The 23,881-nt window shown below is 42.7% G+C and overlaps 3 protein-coding genes across 4 annotated transcripts; 2 read left to right on the plus strand and 1 right to left on the minus strand.

Moving 5' to 3' along the window:
- Positions 1–136: 136 nt before the first annotated feature.
- LOC101156078 (torsin-1A-interacting protein 2) lies at positions 137–12,485 on the minus strand. The gene is made up of 9 exons (XM_011474504.3): positions 12,375–12,485; positions 7,833–7,913; positions 5,241–5,363; positions 4,973–5,152; positions 2,247–2,378; positions 2,022–2,144; positions 1,824–1,934; positions 1,701–1,751; positions 137–1,619 (listed from the first exon to the last, which is right to left on the minus strand). The coding sequence occupies exons 2-9, from the start codon at positions 7,903–7,905 to the stop codon at positions 832–834; spliced, it is 1,581 nt and encodes a 526-aa protein (XP_011472806.1). The 5' UTR covers positions 7,906–7,913; positions 12,375–12,485; the 3' UTR covers positions 137–831.
- On the plus strand, positions 8,048–15,573 carry LOC101174989 (torsin-1A-interacting protein 2). Of its 2 annotated transcripts, XM_011474507.3 has the most exons (9): positions 8,048–8,180; positions 9,272–9,367; positions 10,780–10,875; positions 11,157–11,264; positions 11,608–11,688; positions 11,797–11,874; positions 11,979–12,113; positions 12,409–12,513; positions 14,397–15,573. In XM_011474507.3, the coding sequence occupies exons 2-9, from the start codon at positions 9,286–9,288 to the stop codon at positions 15,158–15,160; spliced, it is 1,449 nt and encodes a 482-aa protein (XP_011472809.1). In that variant the 5' UTR covers positions 8,048–8,180; positions 9,272–9,285; the 3' UTR covers positions 15,161–15,573. The 2 variants fall into 2 exon arrangements, with proteins under 2 accessions (XP_011472809.1, XP_020558364.1); XM_020702705.2 differs by lacking the exon at positions 10,780–10,875.
- A 182-nt stretch (positions 15,574–15,755) lies between these two features.
- On the plus strand, positions 15,756–23,338 carry LOC101175230 (olfactomedin-like protein 2A). Its single transcript, XM_004068414.3, has 8 exons — positions 15,756–16,151; positions 16,226–16,489; positions 16,590–16,697; positions 19,081–19,233; positions 20,754–20,964; positions 21,032–21,739; positions 21,865–22,041; positions 22,109–23,338. Exons 1-8 carry the CDS (start codon positions 15,993–15,995, stop codon positions 22,720–22,722), a joined length of 2,394 nt encoding a protein of 797 aa, XP_004068462.1. The 5' UTR covers positions 15,756–15,992; the 3' UTR covers positions 22,723–23,338.
- The last annotated feature ends 543 nt before the right edge of the window (positions 23,339–23,881 follow it).

The following is a 23,881-nucleotide window of genomic DNA, read 5'->3' on the forward strand; positions in this document are numbered from 1 at the left end:
ATCCACAACATCTCAATTTATACTCGATCTTCTGAAAAACACAAAAAAACTCAGAGTATAAACTATCTTTATGTAAAATATAAGGTTTATTTTTTCAAAACTTCAAAAAATTAGTGAGAAATAAACTTTTTCCTCATAAAGAAATATTGTCTGATTTATTAAATTGATTACGAACAATTTACAGGTTTTGGTTTCAAACCAGTTTAGCTTTAAGGCACATTTCATGACATTCAGTCCACATTTACTTCCAGATTGAATCCACTTCATTATAACCTGCAGGTTTTCCATTCTCTTCAGTGTTTTCATTCAAGTGCTTCAAAGATCCAAGGCTTTCATTTGTCAATATATACAGAAAACTTTTAAAATGCATCCCAACCTGAGAACCACTTTACAAATATACATCTTCAGGAAGAGGAACCTTAAGAAAAAGATGAGATGGAGCCTCGTATCAAAAATATGCTCAAATTAAATGAAGATGCTTGAGGTGTGAGAGCCAACAGTCAGCGCACAGCAACAAGCTGCAAAACAACAAGGTCCAGTGGTCTGGAACAGGTTTGTCTATATGTGTTAAAGCAGTCAAAACAGTTCAGCTCAGTCCCCGTCACACGATCAAAGAATAAAACACAACCTTAGAGGGAATCATGTAAACATTTAACCACATCTCCAAGGAAAATCAATTCTATTTTTCCCTTTTTATGAAGGTAACTTTACATAGGCTATAACCCCTTTGCAGTAGCCTGAACCATATAGAAGCTTCTTAACTTTTAGAGCTCCTTGGAACATTTGAGGTGGAGTCTTTGAGGCGATTCCTTTCAGTACCGCTGCTTCGTTTCAGGGGCATCCCTGCTGTCCTGCCGCCGGCTCAGACACCACCGGCAGGACCAGGTGGGAGATGCGACTCCACAGCCCACTGAACTTGTCAATATCCATTTTGTCGAAGGCAGTTTGGCCCCCAGAGCCCACCAGTTTCTCCTGAACAAAGTTTTGCACCGCCTCCTCCACCTCCTTCAGACTCAGCTCAGGCCCGATATCGTCTTGAGGCAGGAGGACGGTGAACAGCAGGAACGCCCGCTTGTAGGCAGCGTTCTCGTGGTCGCAGTAGCGATAGAATATGATGGTAGACCCGGGGGGCAGCTGCTCAAAGCGGTGAATGACTGCGGTGGGTTGATCCCCCTCAAAAGCTGCTTGCAGCTGCTTGTCGATGTCCAGCTTCACTGCATCGCTGTTCTGGGCCGCTTTACTCGCTCCATCAATGAGGAGAAAAGAGGCGTCGAGAGTGGAGGAGAAAGAGGCGGCAAAGCCCCGAGCCAGGCAGAGCAGCGTCCTCTCAGCCCCGACGCCCGCGGTCAAGATCATGCTGACGGGCTCGGAAGGCCGGCCTGTTTTCAGGTGCTTCTCCAAATGGATCTTACTCATCCTCCACAGCTCCGGCCGCTGGCTGGGAAACCGGGTCTGGAGGAGCGACAGCTGATCGGCAAACGTCCCCAACTTCTCAGCCGTGGGTCCAGGTTCTCCTCCGCTCGCTGTGGGTCGGAGAGCAGGAAGGATGTTGAACGCCAGCAGGGCGGCAGAGCTGAGCAGCACGAGGAAAGTCAGACGCCACAAATACCACGCAAATCCTGCAAGGAACCAGAGGAATTCATAAAAGACAAACAAAGATGAGGAATGTCGAAAAAGAGGGTTTCAAGAAAGCCGTTTACCTGGACGGGAATCTCCAAAGCTTCCCTGAAGGACAGTGGGTTTCTTCTTTTCTAAAAGCCAAGTGGTCACATGATAGCAAAGCGTCTAAAACACACAAATACTTTGTGTTGAATCAGCAATACCTTTGTTTAGAGGAGGAGCATTTCCTCCTCGTGTTGGAATGCTTCTGGCCTGTGGCCTCTTCGTGTGAGCCTCCTCCGGCTGCCGGACCCAGCGGCTGACTCTGGGATCATCTACAGTTGAGGTTTCATTTTTAACATTTAAAAATAATCTGTGGCAATTTCTCTAAAAAACACCAAAAAGAGTCTGGAACGCAATACCCGAGCTCTTTGCTTTGGCCTCCATCTTTCTCTTGTACTCCTCCATGCTGGAGACCTTCACGGCCCATCGGACGTCTGATGCCGGGACCTGTGCGGGGGATTTAGTGGGGGGGGCAGGTGCTGCTGCAGCCGGTTTAAAGGAGGAAAAAGAAAATACAGAGTTAATACTGTCCTCCAGAAAGAAGCAGTTTAGATGCTGACTGAGGTTTGATTTAAAGCAAATACTTTTGTTTTTTGTTTTGCTGAATGTCTCCTCCTTCAAGTTCAAAGGGATGGAATTTTCTTCTGGGATGTGACCCGGTCTGCAGCGCCGACCAAGCTCTACATGCGGATATAAAATCCTACCACCACTGGTACCTGTAAAAAACGGAAACATTTTTAAATACATCACCTTGTAACAGAAGTTCCATCCCTCCATCTTCTTAACCCGCTGGGGGGTCACGGGGTTATCGGAGCCCGTCCCGGCTGCTGTTGGGCGAAGGTGGGGTTCAACCTGGGCAGGTTACCAGTCTGTCGCAGGACAATCACCCATACACATGCATGTCCAAAGTCTGGGACGCGGGCCAAATGTGGCCTACGGTATCGGTTTTAGGCACGGGCAATAAGGGCAATTGCCCAGGGCGGAAAATGAAGGGGGCGCTTGTAATAAAAATAAAAACTGTGACTGCGCCGCCATGTAGAGAATTGGTGCCCCTGGCTGCAGCTGCACGCGCTCCTGCTGGAAATGTGTAACGAGGGGGGGGGGGGGGGGGGTGTCAGTTCAGCTGTGGGTCGCTTCCAAATTAGGTGGTCAGAATCTACTTTATAAAACTTTTTTTAAAAGTCAGTCATACGGTGACGTTCTATAACCTAAATTTTGATAAAGGTATAAAAAAGCTTTTTGGGGTTATTTTTGCATGAAATGCCCAAATAAAAAATGTGAACACAAAACAATGCTGTCACTAAGGTGACAGTTGGTTTAGTCGACGAACTTGATGCCTTCATGAGGACATTTATGCTAAATGCCAAAAACATCTGAAATATGGACAAAAAAGGTCAAAGCCATCTGGTGCCTAATTTAGACGGAAAAGAAAAGAAGAAGAGGAGAAAAGAGATACAGAAGGGTATGTCCTCACAGCTAGATGCACGTTTTCTGATGCTACCTGGCCCTGCAACAACAACGTTGCTGAGGAAAACTGTTTTTGGGTCGATGACCAAAACTGAAGTGGACCTAAATGTTGCAAATGACGTCATTTTTAAGATTTTATTCTTAAACGTTTGCTCTGCCATAACTTGTAACATTGGTTATGATTCGTGTGTCTGCTCTGCTGTAACACAAAGGTTTTGTTCTGTTTTGTTGTTATGTAATTGGTTCATAAATGTTAAATGAGCTATGATGGTAGCATGCTGCTGCTGCTGCCATAACATGCTAATGGAGCAAATAACTTCAGGTTGGCCATTACTTTAATAATCATTTGTGGCAGCCTAAACGTTTTCACAATGTTTTTTTACCAGTTAACTGGGGATTTAGGGGTTAATTTTGAGCCTACATGTTTGAAGTTCATTTGTTATTTATTTACAAATGTTGGGTTATATTATCAGTCAATAGAATTTTAATAAATCTGTAGGTAGTTTTAAAGATGAATATTTACCATTTACTACAACTCTATAGTGACAAAACATAATTTAACAGGTCATAACTAAAAAAATGTACCAATCAAAGGATTGAGGACAGCAAACATGAGCTAATTCTTTTTCTCTGAAGTAGAGATTGATACAGAGCCTGACAATTTAAATTTCCAATTCATAAATGTTTTTTATAAGGCCTATATTGCAGATGAGGAGCTGACGGAGCGATGCGAGGCACTAGGCAACATACTGCATTTTGAAGGGAACTGTGATTTGGACAGTAGAGAGCCTGGGCAGTAATTCGGGGTAGAACCTCCACTGGTGGCCTACGTTCAAATTTCTGCCGGCTCCTGTCATAAAATCAATGATAAGCGACCCCATGTACTTTTTATAAAAACTGTGTAAGATTTCTTGATTGTGATTGGCTAAATCTCGTTTTAAGCCGTCGTAAACCCGTGGCAACATCGTCATGTGACCCTTCTGTGACCCTCTCTAGCTCATTTCTAAAATGCCAATCTGTAAATTTAAAAAAAAGTTAATAATGAGGGAAACTGTTTCCAGGACAAGTGGAAATGGAGCTTTTTTTTTTAGTAAATATGATGTGTCTGCATGATATGCCAGTTTTCAAAGAGTTCAGTCTCAAGAGAGACTGCCAGACAAGACATGCTAACTACGACAAGCTAACTGAGAATGAACGCTGTGAGAAAATGACAGTAATTTTGATAAAAATGCATTTAGATTAAATTATTTTTTACTATTTAAAAAAATGAAAATTAAAAGTTCATTTCATGTTATAACAATAGATCAAAGAATGCAGGTCAAATGATTTTCACCTCACCAAATCTGGCCCCCCCTGCAAAAAGTTTGGACACAGTTTGGACTTAGAGAAACCACTTAACCTATGAAGCCTGTTTTAGGACTGCAGGGGGAAACCAGAGCGCGGCGAGAAAACCAACTAACGCATGAGGAGAACCTGCAAACTCCAAAATAACCAGGGCCTTATTGAAGCGCTAACCACTGTGTCATTGTCATTAATAGACGTTATTGTGCAAATTGAAAAACAGATTCCTTTGCTGTACATTTGACAGCTGCAAAAAGAAAACAGAAAATAAATTAGAAGCTGGTTTCAGATTCATTTTTCTTCCAATTTTTAAGATCTTTTATCACATTTTGCATTTTTAGATCATCTCAACCTCAAATATGGAAGATCGAGCAGAAGATTTGATCAAATTTAATTTAGATGTTTAAGTGACATAACGTAATATTGTTTTGAGGTTAAAAATAAACAACATTTAACATCGAACTGTCGTCTGAGAATTTTCTGTAGAAGAAGAAATGTTTACCTTTGATTGTTTTAGGAACGTTTAGGTTTTGGACATGTTTGGACTCCTCAACACTTTTTGTTTCCTGGTCCTCCATTTTCTCCATTTCTTCATCTGACTCCTGCTTATCCATCTCAATATCTTTGACTTCATCTCCATCTGCTCCCACAGCATCCTGCCGGCGCTGCTTGCTGGGGGACTCTGTAAAAAAAACAACAACATCTCAGTACAGAGTCCAAAGCAAAAGCAAAGTCAAGGACATTTTACTAATCAGGACAGAAAACTGCACCATCATCTTCCAAACCGTTTTCCAAATCTCCATCACCATTGACCACTTTGGTGGAGGAACATTGGTCAAACTTTCTTTTGGTTCGCTTCAGAGGACCTCTAGGAGTTGCTTCATAACTCACATCTAGAGAGAGAGAAAAAGTCAAAAAAGAAGGAAAATAGTTTTGTTAAAACTTTAAATCTCAATAGTGAGAGCCCACCTCCTCCAGCAAAAATGATGCTCTAACAGACCTCAAACATTAAGGTGTTTGGAAAATGGCTTGTATGTTTTCAGCTGATTCTAAAGAGGCTCAGCCACATAAAGCCTATTTCGTAATTTTAATCTGCTCCTTATATCTTCTTTTTAAAAGAGAAGCTTGTCAGATAATACTGACAATTGCTCTTTATAATCACATTTATGCTGGTAGTAACCGTTTTTATTTACTTATTTTATCAGCTTAATCTTTGTGAAGCCTTTAAAATTGACTTTGTCTCACATTTCATCACTTTTTAAACATCTGAGCATTCAGTGAGAATTTTATTTTTGGACACTGAGAGTGAGAAGATGCCTGAGGAATGGAGGAGAAGCGTTCTGGTCCCGATCTTTAAGAACAAGGGTGACATGCAGAACTGCAGCAACTATAGAGGAATAAAGTTGATGAGCCACACAATGAAGCTGTGGGAAAGAGTAGTGGAAGCCAGGCTTAGGAAGAAGGTGGAGATCTGTGAGCAGCAGTATGGTTTCATGCCCCGTAAGAGCACCACTGATGCCATTTTTGCTTTGAGAATGTTGATGGAAAAGTACAGAGAAGGTCAGAAGGAGCTGCATTGTGTGTTCGTAGATTTAGAGAAGGCGTATGACAGGGTGCCGAGGGAGGAGCTGTGGTACTGTATGAGGTCGTCTGGAGTGGCAGAGAAGTATGTCAGAGTAGTTCAGGACATGTATGAGAGAAGTATGACGGTGGTGAGATGTGCTGTAGGTCAGACAGAGGAGTTCAAGGTGGAGATGGGACTACACCAAGGATCAGCTTTGAGTCCTTTTTTGTTTGCTATGCTGATGGACAGGCTGACAGACGAGGTAAGACAGGAATCTCCCTGGACAATGATGTTTGCGGATGACATTGTAATTTGCAGTGAGAGTAGAGAGCAGGTGGAGGAACAGCTAGAGAGGTGGAGGTTTGCTCTGGAAAGAAGAGGTATGAAGGTCAGTCGTAGTAAGACAGAATACATGTGTCTGAACGAGAGGGATCAAGGTAGAAGCGTTAGGTTACAGGGGACTGAGGTGAAGAAGGTGCAGGAGTTTAAGTACTTGGGGTCAACAGTTCAGTGTGATGGGGAGTGTGGAAAAGAGGTGAAGAGGCGAGTGCAGGCAGGTTGGAGCGGTTGGAGGAAAGTGTCAGGAGTGTTGTGTGACAGAAGAGTGCCAGCAAGACTCAAAGGAAAGGTGTACAAGACAGTGGTGAGACCAGCTCTGCTCTATGGGTTAGAGACGGTAGCAGTGAGACAGAGACAAGAGGCTGAGATGGAGGTAGCGGAGATGAAGATGTTGAGGTTCTCCTTAGGAGTGACCAGGTTAGACAGGATAAGGAACGAGTACATCAGAGGGACGGCTCATGTTGCTTGTGTTAGCGACAAAGTCAGAGAAGCCAGACTGAGATGGTTTGGACATGTTCAGAGGAGGGATAGTGGATATATTGGTAGAAGGATGTTGGAGATGGAGCTGCCTGGCCGGAGGGCAAGAGGACGGCCAAAGAGGAGATACATGGATGTCTTAACAGAGGACATGAAGTTGGCTAATGTTAGGGTAGAAGATGTCCATGATAGAGTGAGGTGGAAAAGGATGATTCGCTGTGGCGACCCCTGATGGGAAAAGCCGAAAGAGAAAGAAGAAGGACACTGTGGTCCAACGATCTGCTTTAGATAAAGAATAAAAAAAACATGATTAATCCAACGCTTTTAGAAAGACAAACAGCCATGTGGTCAGTGTACACAAAAAAATAGAATCAATCACTCTAAAGTGCTCAGTCATATGGTAGAGGAAGCAACCCACATAATCACACTTCCACTACCGTGCTTGACAGCCAAGAAGGGAAACATTTGAGGTAAAAAAAAATAATATTGAAAAGGATAATAATTGAAAGTTACCCTAAAAAGGAGGAATGTCAAATCAAAGCAAGCTTTATTTATAAAAACTCTTTTCATAGATCAATAATGCAAAGATGCAAAGTACAGAACATTTGTCACGTAATGAAACATTAAGTGACAAGTAAATAAAATGTAAAATCGATGCTAATGTGAGGAAATGATATTTTTAGGGGGAAAGAGTGGCAGTCTTAAAAACAAAAAATAATAATTAAGCCACTTAGTGAAAGCAAAACCCTGATCCGGTCTGTTAGTTTTTGAGTACTTTTTGTTTTGCTTTGCTTTGTTTTGTCAAATTTAAAAGCTAAAAATGCACCAATTATACGAAAACGTAGACATAAAAAATGTAGAAATTGAATATGTAAACATGCATATCAGTTTAATAAATAATCTATAACCTCTACAGTCTACAGTCAGTGCTGCAACAGTAAACTTAGCTTAGCTAGTACTAGTTGTCGTTCAGTTTTCTCACCTTTCTCTGGTTTTAGTCTTTTAGATCGTCTCGGGTGGACTTGATCCTGACTTTTGGACAAACTGGAATCCATTTCTGATCCTAAACAGACCGAACACCGACAAATGCATCAATTAAACAGAACCACGGCGCATCTTATCCACAAAGCTCCTCAAGGAACCGACTTCCCGGTTTCATGTTGGGGAAACATTTACTGGATGAACATCGTTGAAACCCGGAAGAACTTGCGTGTGCGTACCGGAAACAATACATCGGTCGAAGGTTCCGTCCACGAATTAGTTTCCCTGCAGAGCTAAAGTTCACTGTTGAAACACGGAAAACAACAAGGCTACGGATATGTAATCTCCGGTAAGCGCTGGTGACCGCTGGTTACCAGCATTAACCACGTTTAAACTAATACCAAACGCGTAAATTACTTAGACACAATAACTCAAAAATAATAGCTAGCGTCAGCGTGTTGTCAGCCCAGTTCTTATGGTAAATACTACTACTACTACTAGCATATGATGGGTTGGTAGTTAACTAGCGTATTACTGCTAGTTAACTAATATCTTCGATTAATTTATCGTCGCTTTTTGACTCTCGTCGCAATTCCATCAAATGTGTGAACCTTTGCTTTTATGCTTCTAGTAGCTAACAGCTAATTATTCAGTTTTACGTAAGGCTTTAAGCCGGGATAGAAACATTCATCGAAATCAGTACGGTTATGTTTTGGCATTTTGTTCATTTGTATCTGTTAATAAGTCTTTTACCAAAGTCAGACATTTCCCCACGAATTGCTTCAAACCTCGATTTTTGTGTGTTTTTTGTTTTGCGTATTTGTATTTGTTGCGAAAAACAAAAAATTCAGCAAACATTTTTTTTAAAGTTTGCTAATAATAAACTAGCAACAATGGAGAAAAACCTTTCTGTTACTTTACTAACTAAGCCTGGTGTTGTTATTTGATAATATTTATTAATAATATTATAATAATACTTTTGATCAATATTCTGCAATGGACTGGTTAAATATACATAACTCTAATTAGAAGTTAGTAAATCACGAGTATTATAATTATATACAGCCTTAAATAAAGAATTATGGCATCGTTTTAGTGAATGACTGGATAGATTTGCACTTTTTCTACTTCTGGGTGAATTTGAATCCTTAAATGCCAAACCGTAACCCCTGTTCTATGGGGTCCAGATGACCCAATTCTTACATTGACGTGTTCTCCCATGACTACCATGACAAAGGTGGATAAAGCTGAAGAGGATTTCATGTAATCCATGGAGTAAAGATCACCAATCATTGAAGAAAAAAAGTTTAGCGCACTGTCTTGTGGAGTCCAGATGACTCAACTCCCAATGTAAAAGTGCCTTGGATAGCACAAGGGATAAACGCTCAGGTGACTCTGGGCTAATCCAGGTATGCAACCTTTCATCCATGTCTTTTACAGCCTGGGATAGCATTATGAGTGAGGCGTGCCCACCCCAAGACATGGCAGAGAAACCACAGCAAGAGGAATTGAATGGCACCTGTCAGCACAATGAAGGTATCACAACACCTGTCAATCAAGACGTTTATAAAAAAAAATCAACTCAAAAACTGAGTTTTAGTCCAAAATCAGTCAAAAACAAAAGTCTTTACACCAAGCTGAAACCTCACTTTGTTGAAAAACTGCCAGACTCCGCCCATTTTCTCTCTTTTCGCCAGCACATTGACATTTCAGCTGTTTGATTGGCTCCTCATGTGATTCACAATTGATTTTAGGCTTAAGTGTTTGGAAATATTTTATGGTCTTGGTTGATTTCACAGTATGAGCCCTCACGGGTGTTCATTCACCAGAATATTTTTTTATTTTTAAAAAATATTCAAGAAAATCCCTGAAAACAAAAATCTGAGACATTGCTGTGATTTGCCATTAAATTACATTTTTTTTCGTTATAATATGAAGTTATATTTATGCCACTAAAATGAGAACAAAAGGCACAGTTTTGACATTAAAAATATTCTTAATTGTAAACAAAATGTTCAGGATGAACAATAACTTTTTAAGTTGTAAATGAAAAATATATAAATCTTGTTTGCAGAATCGCTCCCACAATAAACAACAACAATGTTTTAGATTTATGTTATTCTTTCCATTACCACTTATTACACATTAACCACCTTTAAACTAATACCAAACGCATAAATAAGGTAGAAATAATATCTAAAAAATATTAGCTAATATTAGCTTGTTAGCCCAGTTTTTTAACTACTATCATATGGGTTGTTAGTTAACTAGCATATTAATGCTAGATAACTAGTATCTTCGGTTTATTTACTGTCGTCGCTTTTTGACTCTCGTCGCAATTCCATCAAATGTGTGAACCTTTTATGCTTCTAGTAGCTAACAGCTAATTCAGTTATACAGAAACATACAGTAAAGGTTATGTTTTGGCATTTTTGAATTTTTGTCCATTTTGATCTGTATAATAAGTACCGGTAATTCTTTCAGCAAAGTCAGACACGACCTCAATTTTTGTGTGTTGTTCTGGTTATTTGTTTTGTTTATTACAAAACAGCCAAAAACTAAAAATTCAGCGAAAATGAAATGTTTTTTAAAGTTTGCTAATAAAACAAGCAACAATGGAGAAAAACCTTTCTGTTACTTTACTAAGCCTGGTGTTGTTATTTGACAATATTTATTAATGATATTATAATAATACTTTTAAATGGGATAAATGTTCTGCAATTGGAATGCTTAAATATGCATAAATCTAATTAGAAGTTAAGAGTATTATAACTATATACAGCTTTAAATAGAGACTTATGGCATCGTTTTAGTTTAAACGACTGGATAGATTTGCACTTTTTCTACTTCTGGGTGAATTTGAATCCTTAAATGCCAAACCTCCTTAAACACTCAGGTGACTCTGGGCTAATCCAGGTGTATTGCCTTTCATCCATGTCTTTAAACAGCCTGGGGAAGCATTAAGACTGAAGCGTGCCCACCCCAAGACATGGCAGAGAAACCACAGCGAGAGGACTTGAATGGCACCTGTCAGCACAATGAAGGTATCACAACACCTGTCAATCAAGACGTTTATAAAAAATAAACTCAACTCAAAAACTGAGTTTTATTCCGAAATCAGTCAAAAACAAAAGTCTTTACACCAAGCTGAAACCTCACTTGTTCTCTTCTCCTCCTGAGTTTGAAGACTCGCTGATGAAAATAGTTTTTTTGTTTTTTTTCACATGTGCTTGTGGCATTTTTCTGATGATGGAGGACACATTTAAAGAAAATTTAGCTTAAAACCACATTTCTGAGTATTTCTTCATTTGTATTTGTGACATAGAAAATACACTGGCTGAGCCAGCTCTGAGCTCTCAGCAAGGGCGAGGAGAAGGGGGACGGGGTGGTTCCACGCCAACAGTCCCGCCCACAACTCAGAGGCGAATTTCAGGTGAACTCCTGCCGCTCTGCAGAAACTATGTCCTAGAAATCGACACAGGTTTCTTGATTTTTTGCCAGCATCATCATAACTAAAAGACCACCAGGAAGGCTTTGAAATTAGATCATACGATGATCGGATTGGGACCATAAAGCCCTTAAATGACACAAAATTACCTTAAAGTGCTACACGGCAAACAGAAAGTAATCAAAAGTTGGGCTTCCTGTTTATAAAATGTTACTGTCAAATTTCAAATTAAACCAGAAAGTGCAGATAAATGCCTCCCCAGGGCAGTTTGTTAGTGAAGCAGCTCGTTGCTTTAGAACTGTTCTAACTGAAATGTCATGTCTAACAGATCTGAAGGATGGAGAAAGCCTGCCGGGTGAAGGTGGTGAACCGGTGGACCCTATTCCTGATGAAGAGCAGCAACCAGAGGGTACATTTGAACCTAAACATAACCGCTCACCGAGCTCCACAGAGACGTGTGTACTTCTATAGAAATGTACTTATCAAAGCCTGTGTTCTTTTTATCTCAACTACTCAGATACAGCTTCATCACCTTCACCTGCAAACACAGAGGAGAACGAGACGACGGGTGTGGACGTGGCACCGGCGGGTAAAGGTAAACGATTAAGAAAGGCCGATGGCTTTGTATAAAATAAAACAAAAACAAAAGTTTCTATCACTCTGAATTAGCTTAGCCTAAACTCTCCTTTCTGGTACCAGAGTCAGCAGAAACAGACGTATCTTCAGCAGAAAACAAAGAAGAGATCAACCACTGTGAGACGGATCATGGAGGTTGTGGAGATCGTCTGAAGGAGAAAACTGAGGAGCCGCTGGAGAAAACTGAGGAAGGCTCTGGTGAGCGTTACCCTTCATCATTGTTCTTGACTTTTACCTCTACTATGACTTTTTTGATCTGTTTTTAAATGTTCTTTTTTGTTGTTTTCTAGTTTAAAACATATTCATTTATTCTGTGTTTTCTTTTCTGTAACATCCTGTTTCGTATGAAAGCGTTTCTCTTTTTTGCCATGACAAAAACAAAAGCTCTGTTAAATATCATGTCGTTATCAGTGTGTGTTTTTTCAGACAGGAGAATTCATTTGAATGAGTTTGACATACCTTTGCAGAAATAATATTCTTCATGTTTCACCAGAAAACGGCGATGAAGAAGCAACAGAAGTGACCTCTCCAAAGGAATCCAACGAGGGTGATGATGATCCGGTGGACAAACCCTTTCCGGAGACAAAACCAGAAAGAGGTAAATCTGTGAACGGCATTCGGCAGCACATTAGACGGATAAACGATTCTTTCATTCTTTTTAATTCCTCTTTTGTTAAACTTTTATCCGTCTGTGTTTGATTTACAAATGCAGCTTCAAGTCAAGACAACCAGAATGCAGAAAACCAGAGACCTGTGTTTAGAAATATTTTATGGTCTTGGTTGATTTCACAGTATGAGCCCCTTCAGGAGCATATTTGTTTTATTTATAAAAAACATTCAAGAAAATCCCTGTAAACCAAAAAATTACTGGTATTTGCCATTAAATTACTTTTTTTTTCTTGTTATTATTAGTTATATTTATGCCACTAAAATGAGAACAGTTGTAAACAAAATGTTCAGTTGAAAAGAGAACTTTTTAATTTGTAAAGGAAAAAAATGTGAATGTTAGTTTGCAGAATCGCTCCCACAAAACAAAACAAAACACTGCTTTGGATTGATGTTATTCTTTCTATTACCACCATTATCACCAACTATAGATTCTTTCATAAATATAACATTGAAATAAAAAGAGAAAATATTTTTTTTTTCTACATATGATGTAGATTTTTTTCTTTTGACATAGGTACAAATGAGTTCCTTTCAAAATAAAACACTCTTTATAAACACAAGATCAACAGATCCTGAAATTTATTCCAGTGACACATAAACAACACAAGTCAAAAATGTTGAAAGACTTTCTAAATCAGCCAACATATCATAATTAAATATATATATATATCGATATGTGAAAGAATTAGGTTGTAAAATAATCCCCAAAATTTACAAGAGTAAAATCATGAATATAAATGTAAAAAGTTGTAACTTTACAAGGACAAAGTCCTACCTTATTGGAAAAAAAGCTGTAACATCATAAAAATAAATTTGTACATTTACAAAAAAAACTAAATCAGATTCAGTGAAATTCTGGAGCAGTGTGTGTTTTGTGTTTCTCTGAATTGTCTGCAGCATAAACTAAACATGGAGTGTTTGAACATTTAAAAAAGATTTTAGTTACCAAAAATCAGGACCTGCTGCTTTTTTCCTCATAAATTTACAGCTTTCTTCTCTCAAACTGCTGCTTTTTTTAATTTATTTTTTTTACCTCAAACGTGTGCAACTTTATTTCAATAAGAAGGGATCTTTAAGGTTTTAACAGTGAAGCCTGAGCAGTCCGTAGTCTGTGGGCCGGAAACATCTGGAAGGTTGGTGATGAACCCCAGACCCCAGAGGCTGATGGCGGGAAAGGCCAGACCGCGAGGAGACCGGGGCGGAGGGGGGCCGGCGAAATGTCGGGAATAAATTTGATTGGAATTTGATTGTGATTGGCTGTGAGGAAAGTGAGCACTTTATCTATTGGCTCAGAGTAAAGACCAGTTAAGTGACGCGTGAGTGATGAGTCAGCAACCTGAGCAAACCTGAAGATGAGGAAGATCTTCCTTATTGAAACTGCTTCACTCTCCTAAATATTCTTGAAAACTCTTTTTTTAAAATAATTGTCTGACTATTTCTATTATTTAAATTACTTCACTCCTAAAATTTTGACTTTTTTACAAAGTTATAACTTTATTGCATTCACATTTTTACTTTATTACTTTACAAAACTGACAACTTTATTCTCATATATGTATTTTTTTCTTTTAAGGTGGGTCTAAATGCCGTCGCACTGATAGGATTTTGCAAACAAAAGTTTGATTTTTTTCATTTGCAACTTACTAAATTGTATTTTAAAACTACAGTTTAGGAAAATCTGATTTTAAAAATGTGACTTTTTATATTATTTTAGTGGCACAAACATTACTTTATATATATAAAAGTGTTATATGGTACATAAAGTAGAAACGGATGAGTTTACATGAACGTATTGTTTCTTTCTTTCCACAGGGACCCTGAAATACTTGATAGCAGTGGGTGTAGTTGTACTTGTAGCCATCTTGGTGCAGCATCTCCTCCAACACCAACCTCCACCTCAGAGGGAGGACGTGCGTCCGGTGGACGTCTTCCTCAAACAGATGGAAACAGTAAAGTCTCGGTTTCCTCGCCAGCGTTCCGAGCTCTGGAACCGAAACAAGATTCACCTGAAGAGGCACCTCCAGACCTCCAGACCCACCGAGCCCGTAAGCCTCATCCTCACGGCAGGATGGAGAGCGGAGAGGACGCTGCACTGCCTTGCTCAGAGTCTGGCCTCCGCCTTCTCTGCTGCCGTCAACGCCTCTGTGCTCCACATCGACGGCACCGGCTCAGCCGGCCGGGACAGCGACCACGTCAAGCTGGACATAGACAGGAAGCTGCAGGGAGCGTTTGAGGGAAACCAACCCGTTGCCGTCATTCACCGCTTTGAGGAGCTGCCGCCCAGCTCCACTCTCATCTTCTACCGCTACTGTGATCACGAGAACGCCGCGTACAAGAACATTTTTCTGATCTTCACGGTCCTGCTGGAGGAGGAAGATGAGATTCCGGGGACAAAAAGCTTGAGTGCGGTGGAGGAGATGGTGGACGACCACCTCCAGAAGAAGTTCCTGTCCCAGAGCCGGCCGGTGTCGTTTGACAGGATGGACATCGATAAGTACGGGGGACTGTGGAGCCGCATTTCTCACCTCATCCTGCCGGTGGCAGCAGAGGAACGGATGGAGCTTCATGGCTGCTAACAGACACACAGGAACATTTCTGAAACTCTAAGATCTTAACTTTTTAAACCAAGACCTTTAGCTAAACAAACATTTTTATGGATTATTTAAAAAAAAAAGACTTCATCAAGCGGATCTTAAGCACTTTATTCTAATTTACTTTGATCAGGTGTAATTAAAGATGGACTAAAAAGGTTTTTGGGGTTTTACTGGGGTTATATTTTAATGCTAAGTTTGATCCCAAAAGGATCCAACGTTTTAACTACAGTTGAAGTTTGCAGATGTCTTCTGTAAATTTCCAGATCTCCCTGGCACCATGTGCCTTAATTGACCCTGTTTTCTGTTTACATTCTCCTAAACATGTAATGGTTGTAAACAAATGATTTGATAAAGTGTGCCTTAAACCAAAAATTAAACACTGATCGGTTCTAAAACCCTCGTTTCCTCTGGATGAAGCTCTTAATCAGACTACGTAAGTCAAACTGGACTCATCTTGGGTGGTGTCCATGTCAGACAGAGGTTATTACGCATGTGCGCGTTCCTGTGCCACAGCTAGGGGTGTCTGATGCGCGCGCGCTCCTCCTCGTTGGATGGATCCGCCTCTCCATCCGCGCGGCTGCAGATGCTGGCTGATCTCTGCTGGGCGCGCGCCTCTTTGCTCCTCATCGCCCGTCATTCGCCGGGGGGCTTCTAAGGATGTGGAAACTTCAGATGTTTGGAGACGCCGCTGTACTTTAGAAATAGCAGGCGCGCGATGAACTTGGCACGCGCCTGAACGGACCGCAGACAGGCTGCCCCGCGCGCGTGCGGGATCTTCAGTCTCTCTTGGTCGGAGCTCCACGAGCGTCGCAGCATGGAGAAGCTGTGCGTCATGGCCGTGATGCTCTGCGCGCTCTGCTCCCGGAGTTCTGCTGCGCCACCAAAGTTGTCATCTGCAGAACCCAAACCTCCGCCTGGAAGGAGCGCGGAGCAAAATGAGGAGCTGCAGGGTCAGGAGAGCATCATCTCTAAGGTGGGGCGCAGACATGAACCGCTCGTGTTGTGGTGTCCTTCTTTCTGGTGCGTAAAACGTATTTTCCTCCAAAGCTGCTGGGGGATTATGATAAGGTCAAAGCCGTCTCGGAAGGCTCCGACTGCCGGTGCAAATGCGTGGTGAAGCCGCTGAGCAGGAGCGCGTGCCGGCGGCTGGAGGAAGGCGGCGCGGCGGCGCAGGACTTCTACACCGTGGAGACCATCACCTCTGGACCGGAGTGCAAGTGCGCCTGCGTCGCTCCTCCGTCTGCGGTCAACCCGTGCGAGGGCGACTTCCGACTGAAACAGCTCCGAGAGGCGGGAAAACAGAACGTCAAGGTGAAGTCTCCGGAGGGGGGCATTGGGGGGCAAACAGCCCGCTGAGGGGGTCAGTGAGGGCAGGGCCTCTGATCTGATGGAGCCTCCTTGATCTTTGCAGCTGTCCACCATCCTCGAGCTGCTGGAGGGCTCCTTCTATGGGATGGACCTGCTGAAGCTTCATTCCGTGTCCCAGAAGCTCACAGATCGGATGGATCGGATTGAGAAGGTACATGGAGAGCGAAGCCAAATTTCCCTGAGCTTTCAGCAGGAGTTCAGTGGGTTTGACTCAGGAGAACCTTTGAGTTTTGGTGGGTGCAGCTGCAGAATGCTGGGTTTATTTCCATCATTTCTTTTTTAATTCATCTTCTTATCCACAAAGCATCTTGTTGCCGTTTCTGAAACAGTTTCAAAACGTCCAAAAACCAGAAACAGGAGGACAGACGACTGCGGTTATGTTGCAACCAGACAGCTTTGGCAGAAAAGAAGAATCCGAAACAGGTTTCCCCTCATGATGATGATGAAAGATTGAAATCACTTTAGGTGAAGCCCGAGGAGATGAGAGAAGAACTTTATCTGAATGTATCTGTCAAAAATCATAAATCTGTCCCACTGTGGGATAAAACTGGCACAGATTCCAGTGCATCCCAAAAGACTCAGATCTCAAAAAAGATTGGAAGCTTGTGTGAATTTGTTTTCCATGTGAAAAAAGCCCAGTCACCATTTAAAAACCAGGATCCCCCACGTGTGACCTTCCCCTGCCCTCGCTGCCCCTTTTTGACCTGCTCTTACTGCCCCTGCCACCCTGGTCAGAGCCGCACATGACACATTCTTAAAAAAAAAAAAGATATTTATCAAAATGGCAGCTTTCCTTTCAGTTTTATCTCCATAGCAACCATTTTACTGACAGGTTGATGTAACTTCTAGAAGAATCCAGCAAAAGTACATTCATGGAATTTCCTTGGCAAAGGAGGTTTTTTGTTAACCACACCCACATTCCTAATATAGTCATATCATTTCTCACATCATTTCGTTCAGCTTGAGCCAGGGATTTTGCAATAGTCCGGTAAAAAGTGTGCGAGCAACAGGTCACCTTGTCAGCTCGCCACGCTAACGCCGTACAAAATCTACAAACTTTAAAAACCAACATTTTTCCCAAGTAGCTCAGCAGTCAAGTTTGAGGCTTAGTCCCTCAATTTGTGGGACTAAGGGGGATTTTTTTTGGAAAATTCAAGACGGCGGCTTCTTCCTGAGGTCAAAGGTCAACACAATGTTGTTGTAGACTTCACCTTGGGAAATTTCATGAAGATCACTCGTTCCAAACGCCCAATAGAATAATTCCACCCCCATATTGTGCAAAAATGTGAAAATAGCCAAATTTCACACTCTGTTACAAAATGGCCGTGTGGCCATCCCATAATATCTCTAAAACTTCCTTGAGATACCCCCGACACGTGTGTTCTTGGTTTGGTTAGTGGATGCAGAAATAGGTTTTGGAGCCCCGTAAGAGATTTTTGGCCCCGTTCGTTTTTTGATGGTTTCTCCCGCTGTGATGTCATCAAAACTCATTTTTGCCGGGTATCAGCAAATGTTGGTGAGTTTTTGAGTTTCTGGCTTTTTCGCTCAAATGCACAGTAAGAAAGAAAAAAAACATTACGAAAACATTCTGCTCCTTCAGTCCAGCACAGAATTCTGACATCACATGAAAATGTAATCAGTATCGCTCTTAAATGTTGAAGATTTGGCTGTTTTGTGCAGTTGTTAGGATTCTCAATTCTTCCACTTTCGGCTTCTCCCATCAGGGGTCGCCACAGCGAACGAGTCGCATGGTAAATTTGGCAATGTTTTACGCCGGATGCCCTTCCTGACACAACCTTCTCAAACCGGGCTTGGAACCGGCAGAGGTAGAGAAGGGAACAGGGAGCAGCCCGGAGTCGAACCCGGGTTTCACGGACGGAAGGCGCCGCAAACCAGCACGAGCTAAACTGGCTCCCTGTTAGGATTCTCAATTAGGTTAAATTAATATCTGTAAGACAAATAAATGCTAATCCAGACAACAGAACGGTTTTTAGTGAGTTACCTTTTGTTCTCATGGTCCCCGTTGGGTTATAGAGGTTCTAGAAAGACCTCCTCAGACCTCTTGGGCTAAAATGACCTAAAGTCATATTACGCTGCAGCGTTTTAATGCGAGCCTTTGCTGCATGTCAGAACAGGAACGCCACAGCCGCAAAGGCTCATGGGTGCTGGCTGAGCCCCTCTCTGATGTCACGAAACAAAACCTTCTGCGTTCCTAACAGCACATGCATTCAGTTTACATATTCCCTCAGATTCCAATGAACTCAAAACAGGAGCTTGGATCTCTAAGGTCTTCTGTTATTTGGAGGTTTGGACCAAAGACTTTGGTAGAAACCACCGACTGAAGACCCTCATTTTACAGCCTCAAAGATAAACCATTTTTCTTTCTGCTTTTATTGTAAAGAGCTGATTTTGCATTCATGTTTATAAATGTTTATAAAAAAGGCCTCATGAGGGACACACACGTCTGACTTCAAAAGCTTGAGAAGTTTCTGCTCACGTTGTCGTTTTTTTTTTTTTTTTTTTTTTTGATGGAGGTGGTCTCTTTGAGCCGCACCAACGACGAGTCACGGCCTCCGAGGACTCCTCCCATGCCACCAGAAGTGCAGGAAGCTCCGCCTACTGCTCTTCCTCATGAGAAGGAAGTGCTGGGAGAGGTCAGCAGGGCAGCGGCATACCTGGATCCAGAGGCGAGTGTGGCAGGAACGTCCATGTGTCTGTATGGTTCATATCTTTGTTTTCACTGAACTAGAAAATATTTTCAGGTCATTTTCTTGATTTTATAAAGTGACCACCTCAGTTTCTGATCATGTAGAACATTTTTCCACAGAAACAGAACTACAGGTCACGACATGTCACCTTGATTGGAGGAGAGCTGAAAGGTTTTTAAGTTCACAGGAGTTGAACATTTTTAACCTCGTTTTTCTACCTCTTATAATCAGAATCAGAATCAGCTTTATTGGCCAAATACAGTGCATGCACAAGGAATTTGGCTTCGGTGTCTTGTGCTCTCGTGCAAACTAGAAAGATATAAAAAAAATTTAAAGGAACATTTGATCATTTTTATTTTATGACATTTCAGAATTTAAAAAAAGCACTTTGTGAGTTTTTAAAGTCCCACTGTGGATTTTTAATTATGATTATGCTGTTTCTATGTTATTTAGAACGAAGCTTCTGCAGAGCAGCAAGATTTTATTAGAAAATTGCCTCTGAGTTGTGGGTGGGACTGTTGACATAGAGCAACCCCGCCCCCTTTACCCCTCCCTGTTGCTGAAAGCTGGGAGCTTGTGCCCCGCCCACCGTATTTTCTACGTGATAAAAAAGACCTTTTTCGAACAGCATTTTTTTCATCTGCTCCTGATGCACAACAATTAGAATAAGGAAATACTCAAAAAAGCAATGTTGAACCTATTTTTATAATATATACTTGTCCTCCATCATTAGAAAAGAGACAAGAAAATGCTTAAAACACACAAAATTTTCATAGAAATGGGTCTTTAGTTGGGAAAATCTAGGTGAGTTTAAAGGGCCTATGTCACGCAAAATTAACTTTTTGAGCTTTTAAGTGCTTTATAATGTTCATTCCTGTCTATAAACAACCTCAAAGTGGTAATTTGATCCATTCATGCATTTCTGAGTATTCTTCTAAAAATCTGTTCTCTCAGCACCAGCCCCTCCCAATCCATGAAAACGAGAGGGTTCTCACCTTGTGACATCACAAGGTGTGACATCACAAGGTATGACATCACAAGGCGAGAACAGCCCCTTTCAGGAAGAGTCTGAGCTGCAGCCCCGCCCCCAGGCTAACAGAAACACCCAGAATCTCAGTGGAGCTAGCGGTGAAAGGCTAAACGCTTTTCTTTTCTATGAACATCCATCTTTGCAAAAGTTTGGATGTTTGTTTTCGTGGGAGAAACGCAGACACGCTGCCGACGCCGCCTTTAGGTTGACGTCATGAAACAAGGAGAGAAAGGCGGAGCCTCAGAGATATAGGCCCTCTAATGCAGAACAGAAGAATGAAATGACTATCAGGGATCATTTATGTATAGAAATACTATATAACGTCGGTTTTGTTGGAACTTGGTTACCTGGTTGGTAAAAAGTTCCAAACAAACTTCACAAAGCGTCTGGAGATGACACGACCGACTGAACTGCACTTTCTTTTTCCACTTCATGGCTTTAAAATTCTTCATCTCATTTCCACCAACAGGAAAAACAGGATGGAAAGTTTGTTGTGGAAAATCCACCAATAGTGGACTCGGAGAAAGTCGGTGAGATGGCGACTCCTGAGAACCGGGGGGGTACGGAAGCTTCTCAGGCGGTGAAGATCCACCCCAACGGGATGATCATCCGGGGGATGACGTTCTACAAATCTGATCAGGGCGCCATGGCGGCAGACGATGGAGAACCTGGAGAGAACTGTGAGCAGAAACCCTCAAACATATTCGGTGTTCTTCCAACTTTTTGGCTAATCCCTCCCCTCTTCAGTTTTTGAATACCATGAATTCAGCGGCGATGGCCCGACCAGCCTCTTCATCGAGGAGGATCTCCTTCTGCACAGAGCCCCCCGGCCCAGGACGAGAACGGGATGGAGATCGTTGAAACTGAAGGCAGCAGGTCTCGTGGAAGACTCCAAGATGATCCGCCCGAAGCCAGAAACCAGCTCGGAAGATCCTCAGATAAGCAGAAACTTTGGGGTGACTTCATCAGAGGATCCTTCAGAACCACCAGCCCGGAGAAACATCACGGAGGAGAACCCCAGCTCCACATCCAGAGCCCAACAGACTCCTGAGGGGGTCCCCCCTCCTTCCATCACCCCTCCCAGTGAAACAGGTACCCCCAAAGCCACGCCCACCTCCAGGCCTGAGCCCAAAGAACAGAGCAGAGGCAGCAATGGAGGATCTTCACCTTTTCCAAACTCCGCCGCCTCGACCTCAGCTCCACTACATCTCACCGCCACTACCTTCGCTCAGGCGGATCCTTCCGCGGCGCAAAAGAGTTCCACCTTTTCTCCAGACTCACCTTCGACACACAACTCTCCAATGACAACCTCCTCTACAGCAACACCCCCCATGGTCAAAAAAGCTGCTGCCGCCAGACAGAAATACAAAATCAACTGGGAAGAAGACGAGGAAGGAGAGCCGGACGCAGACGAACCACAGCAGAGAGATCCAAAGACGACTGCAAGAGAAACTGGTAAAACAATCAAACCCCAAAGCCGTCGTCCGACGGGCTTCACCGAGAGCTTAGAGGACGTGGAGAACATTCCAGAGCTCTGATAGGGATTTTAACATTTTACTTCCTCTGATTCTGTCCGACAGGAGAATGCAAAGACACTTTGGCCACCATCTCTGAGCCGGTCACCCACAACAGCTACGGCCGGGCTGAAGGCGCGTGGATGAAGGATCCCAAATCCCCAGGGGAGCAGATTTACGTGGCCAACTTTTATTACGGAAACAGCCTGCTGGAATTCTACAACCTGGAAGTTTTCAAACAAGGTAAGACCCAGAAGTTCCACCGCAAACCTTCCTTCCCGTCCGCCGCTGACGGTCTTTCTCCTCCAAGGCCGCTTCACCAACTCCTACAAGCTGCCCTACAACTGGATCGGCACCGGCCATGTGGTTTATGGGGGGGCCTTCTACTACAACCGGGCCTTCTCCCGCGACATCATTAAGTTTGACCTCCGGCAGCGCCATGTGGCGGCCTGGACCATGCTGCACGACGCCCTGTTTGAGGAGTCCTCCTCGCCGTGGGAATGGCGCAGTCACTCCGACATGGACTTCGCCGTGGACGAGAGCGGGCTGTGGATCATCTACCCGGCGCTGGACGACGAAGGCTTCCTACAGGAAGTGGTGGTTCTGAGTCGACTGGACCCGTCCGACCTCAGCATGAAGAAGGAGACCACGTGGAGAACCGGGCTGAGGAGGAACAACTTTGGAAACTGCTTCGTCGTGTGCGGCGTCCTGTACGCCGTCGACAGCTATAATCGAAGGGACGCCAACCTGGAGTACGCCTTCGACACGCACACCAGCACGCAAATGATTCCCAGAATGCCTTTCATCAACAACTATACCTACACCACCCAGATAGACTACAACCCCAAAGAGGGGCTTTTGTACGCCTGGGACAACGGACATCAGGTCACGTACAACATCAAGTTGGCCTACGTCGACCCGTAAAGTTTGTTCCAAAGTTGTTCTGGTTTGAATCCCTTCTGTGGACTGTAGATCAGTCCATACGACAGATGAGGTCATCTGTACATTTAGAGTTCCTATACTGCCTGTAAAGAGCTTTACCTGTTCTCACCTGAAGTTCAGTCGGTTTGGATTCCAGCTCCGAGCGCCTCCGACCTCAGAAACGCTTGAAAACCTGAAGCCAAAATCGCCAAAATGCCCCTCACAGGCCTTTCCTCCATGCTGGACTCCAGACAGAAGAGACTGCGTTCAAGTTCCCACACGCAGATGGAGAACGGCGACGCCGTGTTCAGCCGAACACGCATCGGACTTTAGTTTCTGCTGGAAAGCTTTAATTTAAGATTACAAAGGGGAGGAACGCTCAAAGCTGGAATTCAGAAGCGATGACGGCGTGAACTTCAGAGAACCTTCAGGAGAAGAAACCGCTGGCAAACACATATGGTGACAGTTAGAGAAAATCCAGTGTTTATTTTGGTTGAATAAAAGACAAAAACGTCACAAATGTCATCTCTTTCTGAGTCCAAAGGTTTTCTTTCTGGAAAAAAAAAGTTTTCTGCTGAGCTGCGACACAAACGGCCGGTAAAATTCTGATAAAAAAAAACAGAAAGACGGTACAAAGATGGGGACAAAACCATGACAAGGAATCCGATCCTTAGCGGTCTAAAAACGGCGTCATTTGACAGGTGGCGAAATTACTTTACAGCATGGAATTTCAGCATCGTCACCATAGTAACCCTCAATAAAAAGGGCCTTTTCTAGCATCTTTGTTGCCCTTCCCCGCCTCCCCGGCAGATACCACTTTTCCCTTTACAAAAATAAAACTTTAAGCAAAGCTTTTCCAGAAAGCAAAAAAGGAAAAAAAAAATGAAGGATTTGCATTAAAAGCACAGAAGTGAACATCATTTCACAAATATATGTACAGTTTCAAAATCTGTTCATGAGTTTAGGCCACAGTGCAAAGACCCCCCCCCCATACACACCTTTAAAGTGCTGCTTAACGAGCATCAGAGTGGCTAAATTAAAAGGTTCATTGACTTCCTGAGTTAACTTTTTTTTTCTGCAGATGATAAACTGAAAACCCCTGAAGGTTTCAGAAATAAAACGTCTTCTGTTTGAATGTTGCCGCGCAGCTGGAACTCCTTTG

This window comes from Oryzias latipes, chromosome 4, assembly GCF_002234675.1.
Source record: "Oryzias latipes chromosome 4, ASM223467v1".
NCBI classification, from domain to species: Eukaryota; Metazoa; Chordata; class Actinopteri; order Beloniformes; family Adrianichthyidae; genus Oryzias; species Oryzias latipes.

What these genes read in the sequence shown, in the direction of transcription:
- LOC101156078 (XM_011474504.3), bottom strand. Translation starts at nt 7,905, where the DNA reads ATGGATTCCAGTTTGTCCAAAAGTCAGGATCAAGTCCACCCGAGACGA. An exon ending in AAACGGTTTGGAAGATGATG is followed by an intron (nt 5,153 to 5,240) that starts GTGCAGTTTTCT and finishes TTTTTTTTACAG; the next exon opens with AGTCCCCCAGCAAGCAGCGC. An exon ending in GGCCAAAGCAAAGAGCTCGG is followed by an intron (nt 1,935 to 2,021) that starts GTATTGCGTTCC and finishes CCTCAACTGTAG; the next exon opens with ATGATCCCAGAGTCAGCCGC.
- LOC101175230 (XM_004068414.3), top strand. Translation starts at nt 15,993, where the DNA reads ATGGAGAAGCTGTGCGTCATGGCCGTGATGCTCTGCGCGCTCTGCTCC. An exon ending in CGGGAAAACAGAACGTCAAG is followed by an intron (nt 16,490 to 16,589) that starts GTGAAGTCTCCG and finishes TGATCTTTGCAG; the next exon opens with CTGTCCACCATCCTCGAGCT. An exon ending in CCTGGAAGTTTTCAAACAAG is followed by an intron (nt 22,042 to 22,108) that starts GTAAGACCCAGA and finishes TTCTCCTCCAAG; the next exon opens with GCCGCTTCACCAACTCCTAC.
- LOC101174989 (XM_011474507.3), top strand. Translation starts at nt 9,286, where the DNA reads ATGAGTGAGGCGTGCCCACCCCAAGACATGGCAGAGAAACCACAGCAA. An exon ending in CACCTGTCAGCACAATGAAG is followed by an intron (nt 10,876 to 11,156) that starts GTATCACAACAC and finishes TTTGTGACATAG; the next exon opens with AAAATACACTGGCTGAGCCA. An exon ending in GGAGACAAAACCAGAAAGAG is followed by an intron (nt 12,514 to 14,396) that starts GTAAATCTGTGA and finishes TTCTTTCCACAG; the next exon opens with GGACCCTGAAATACTTGATA.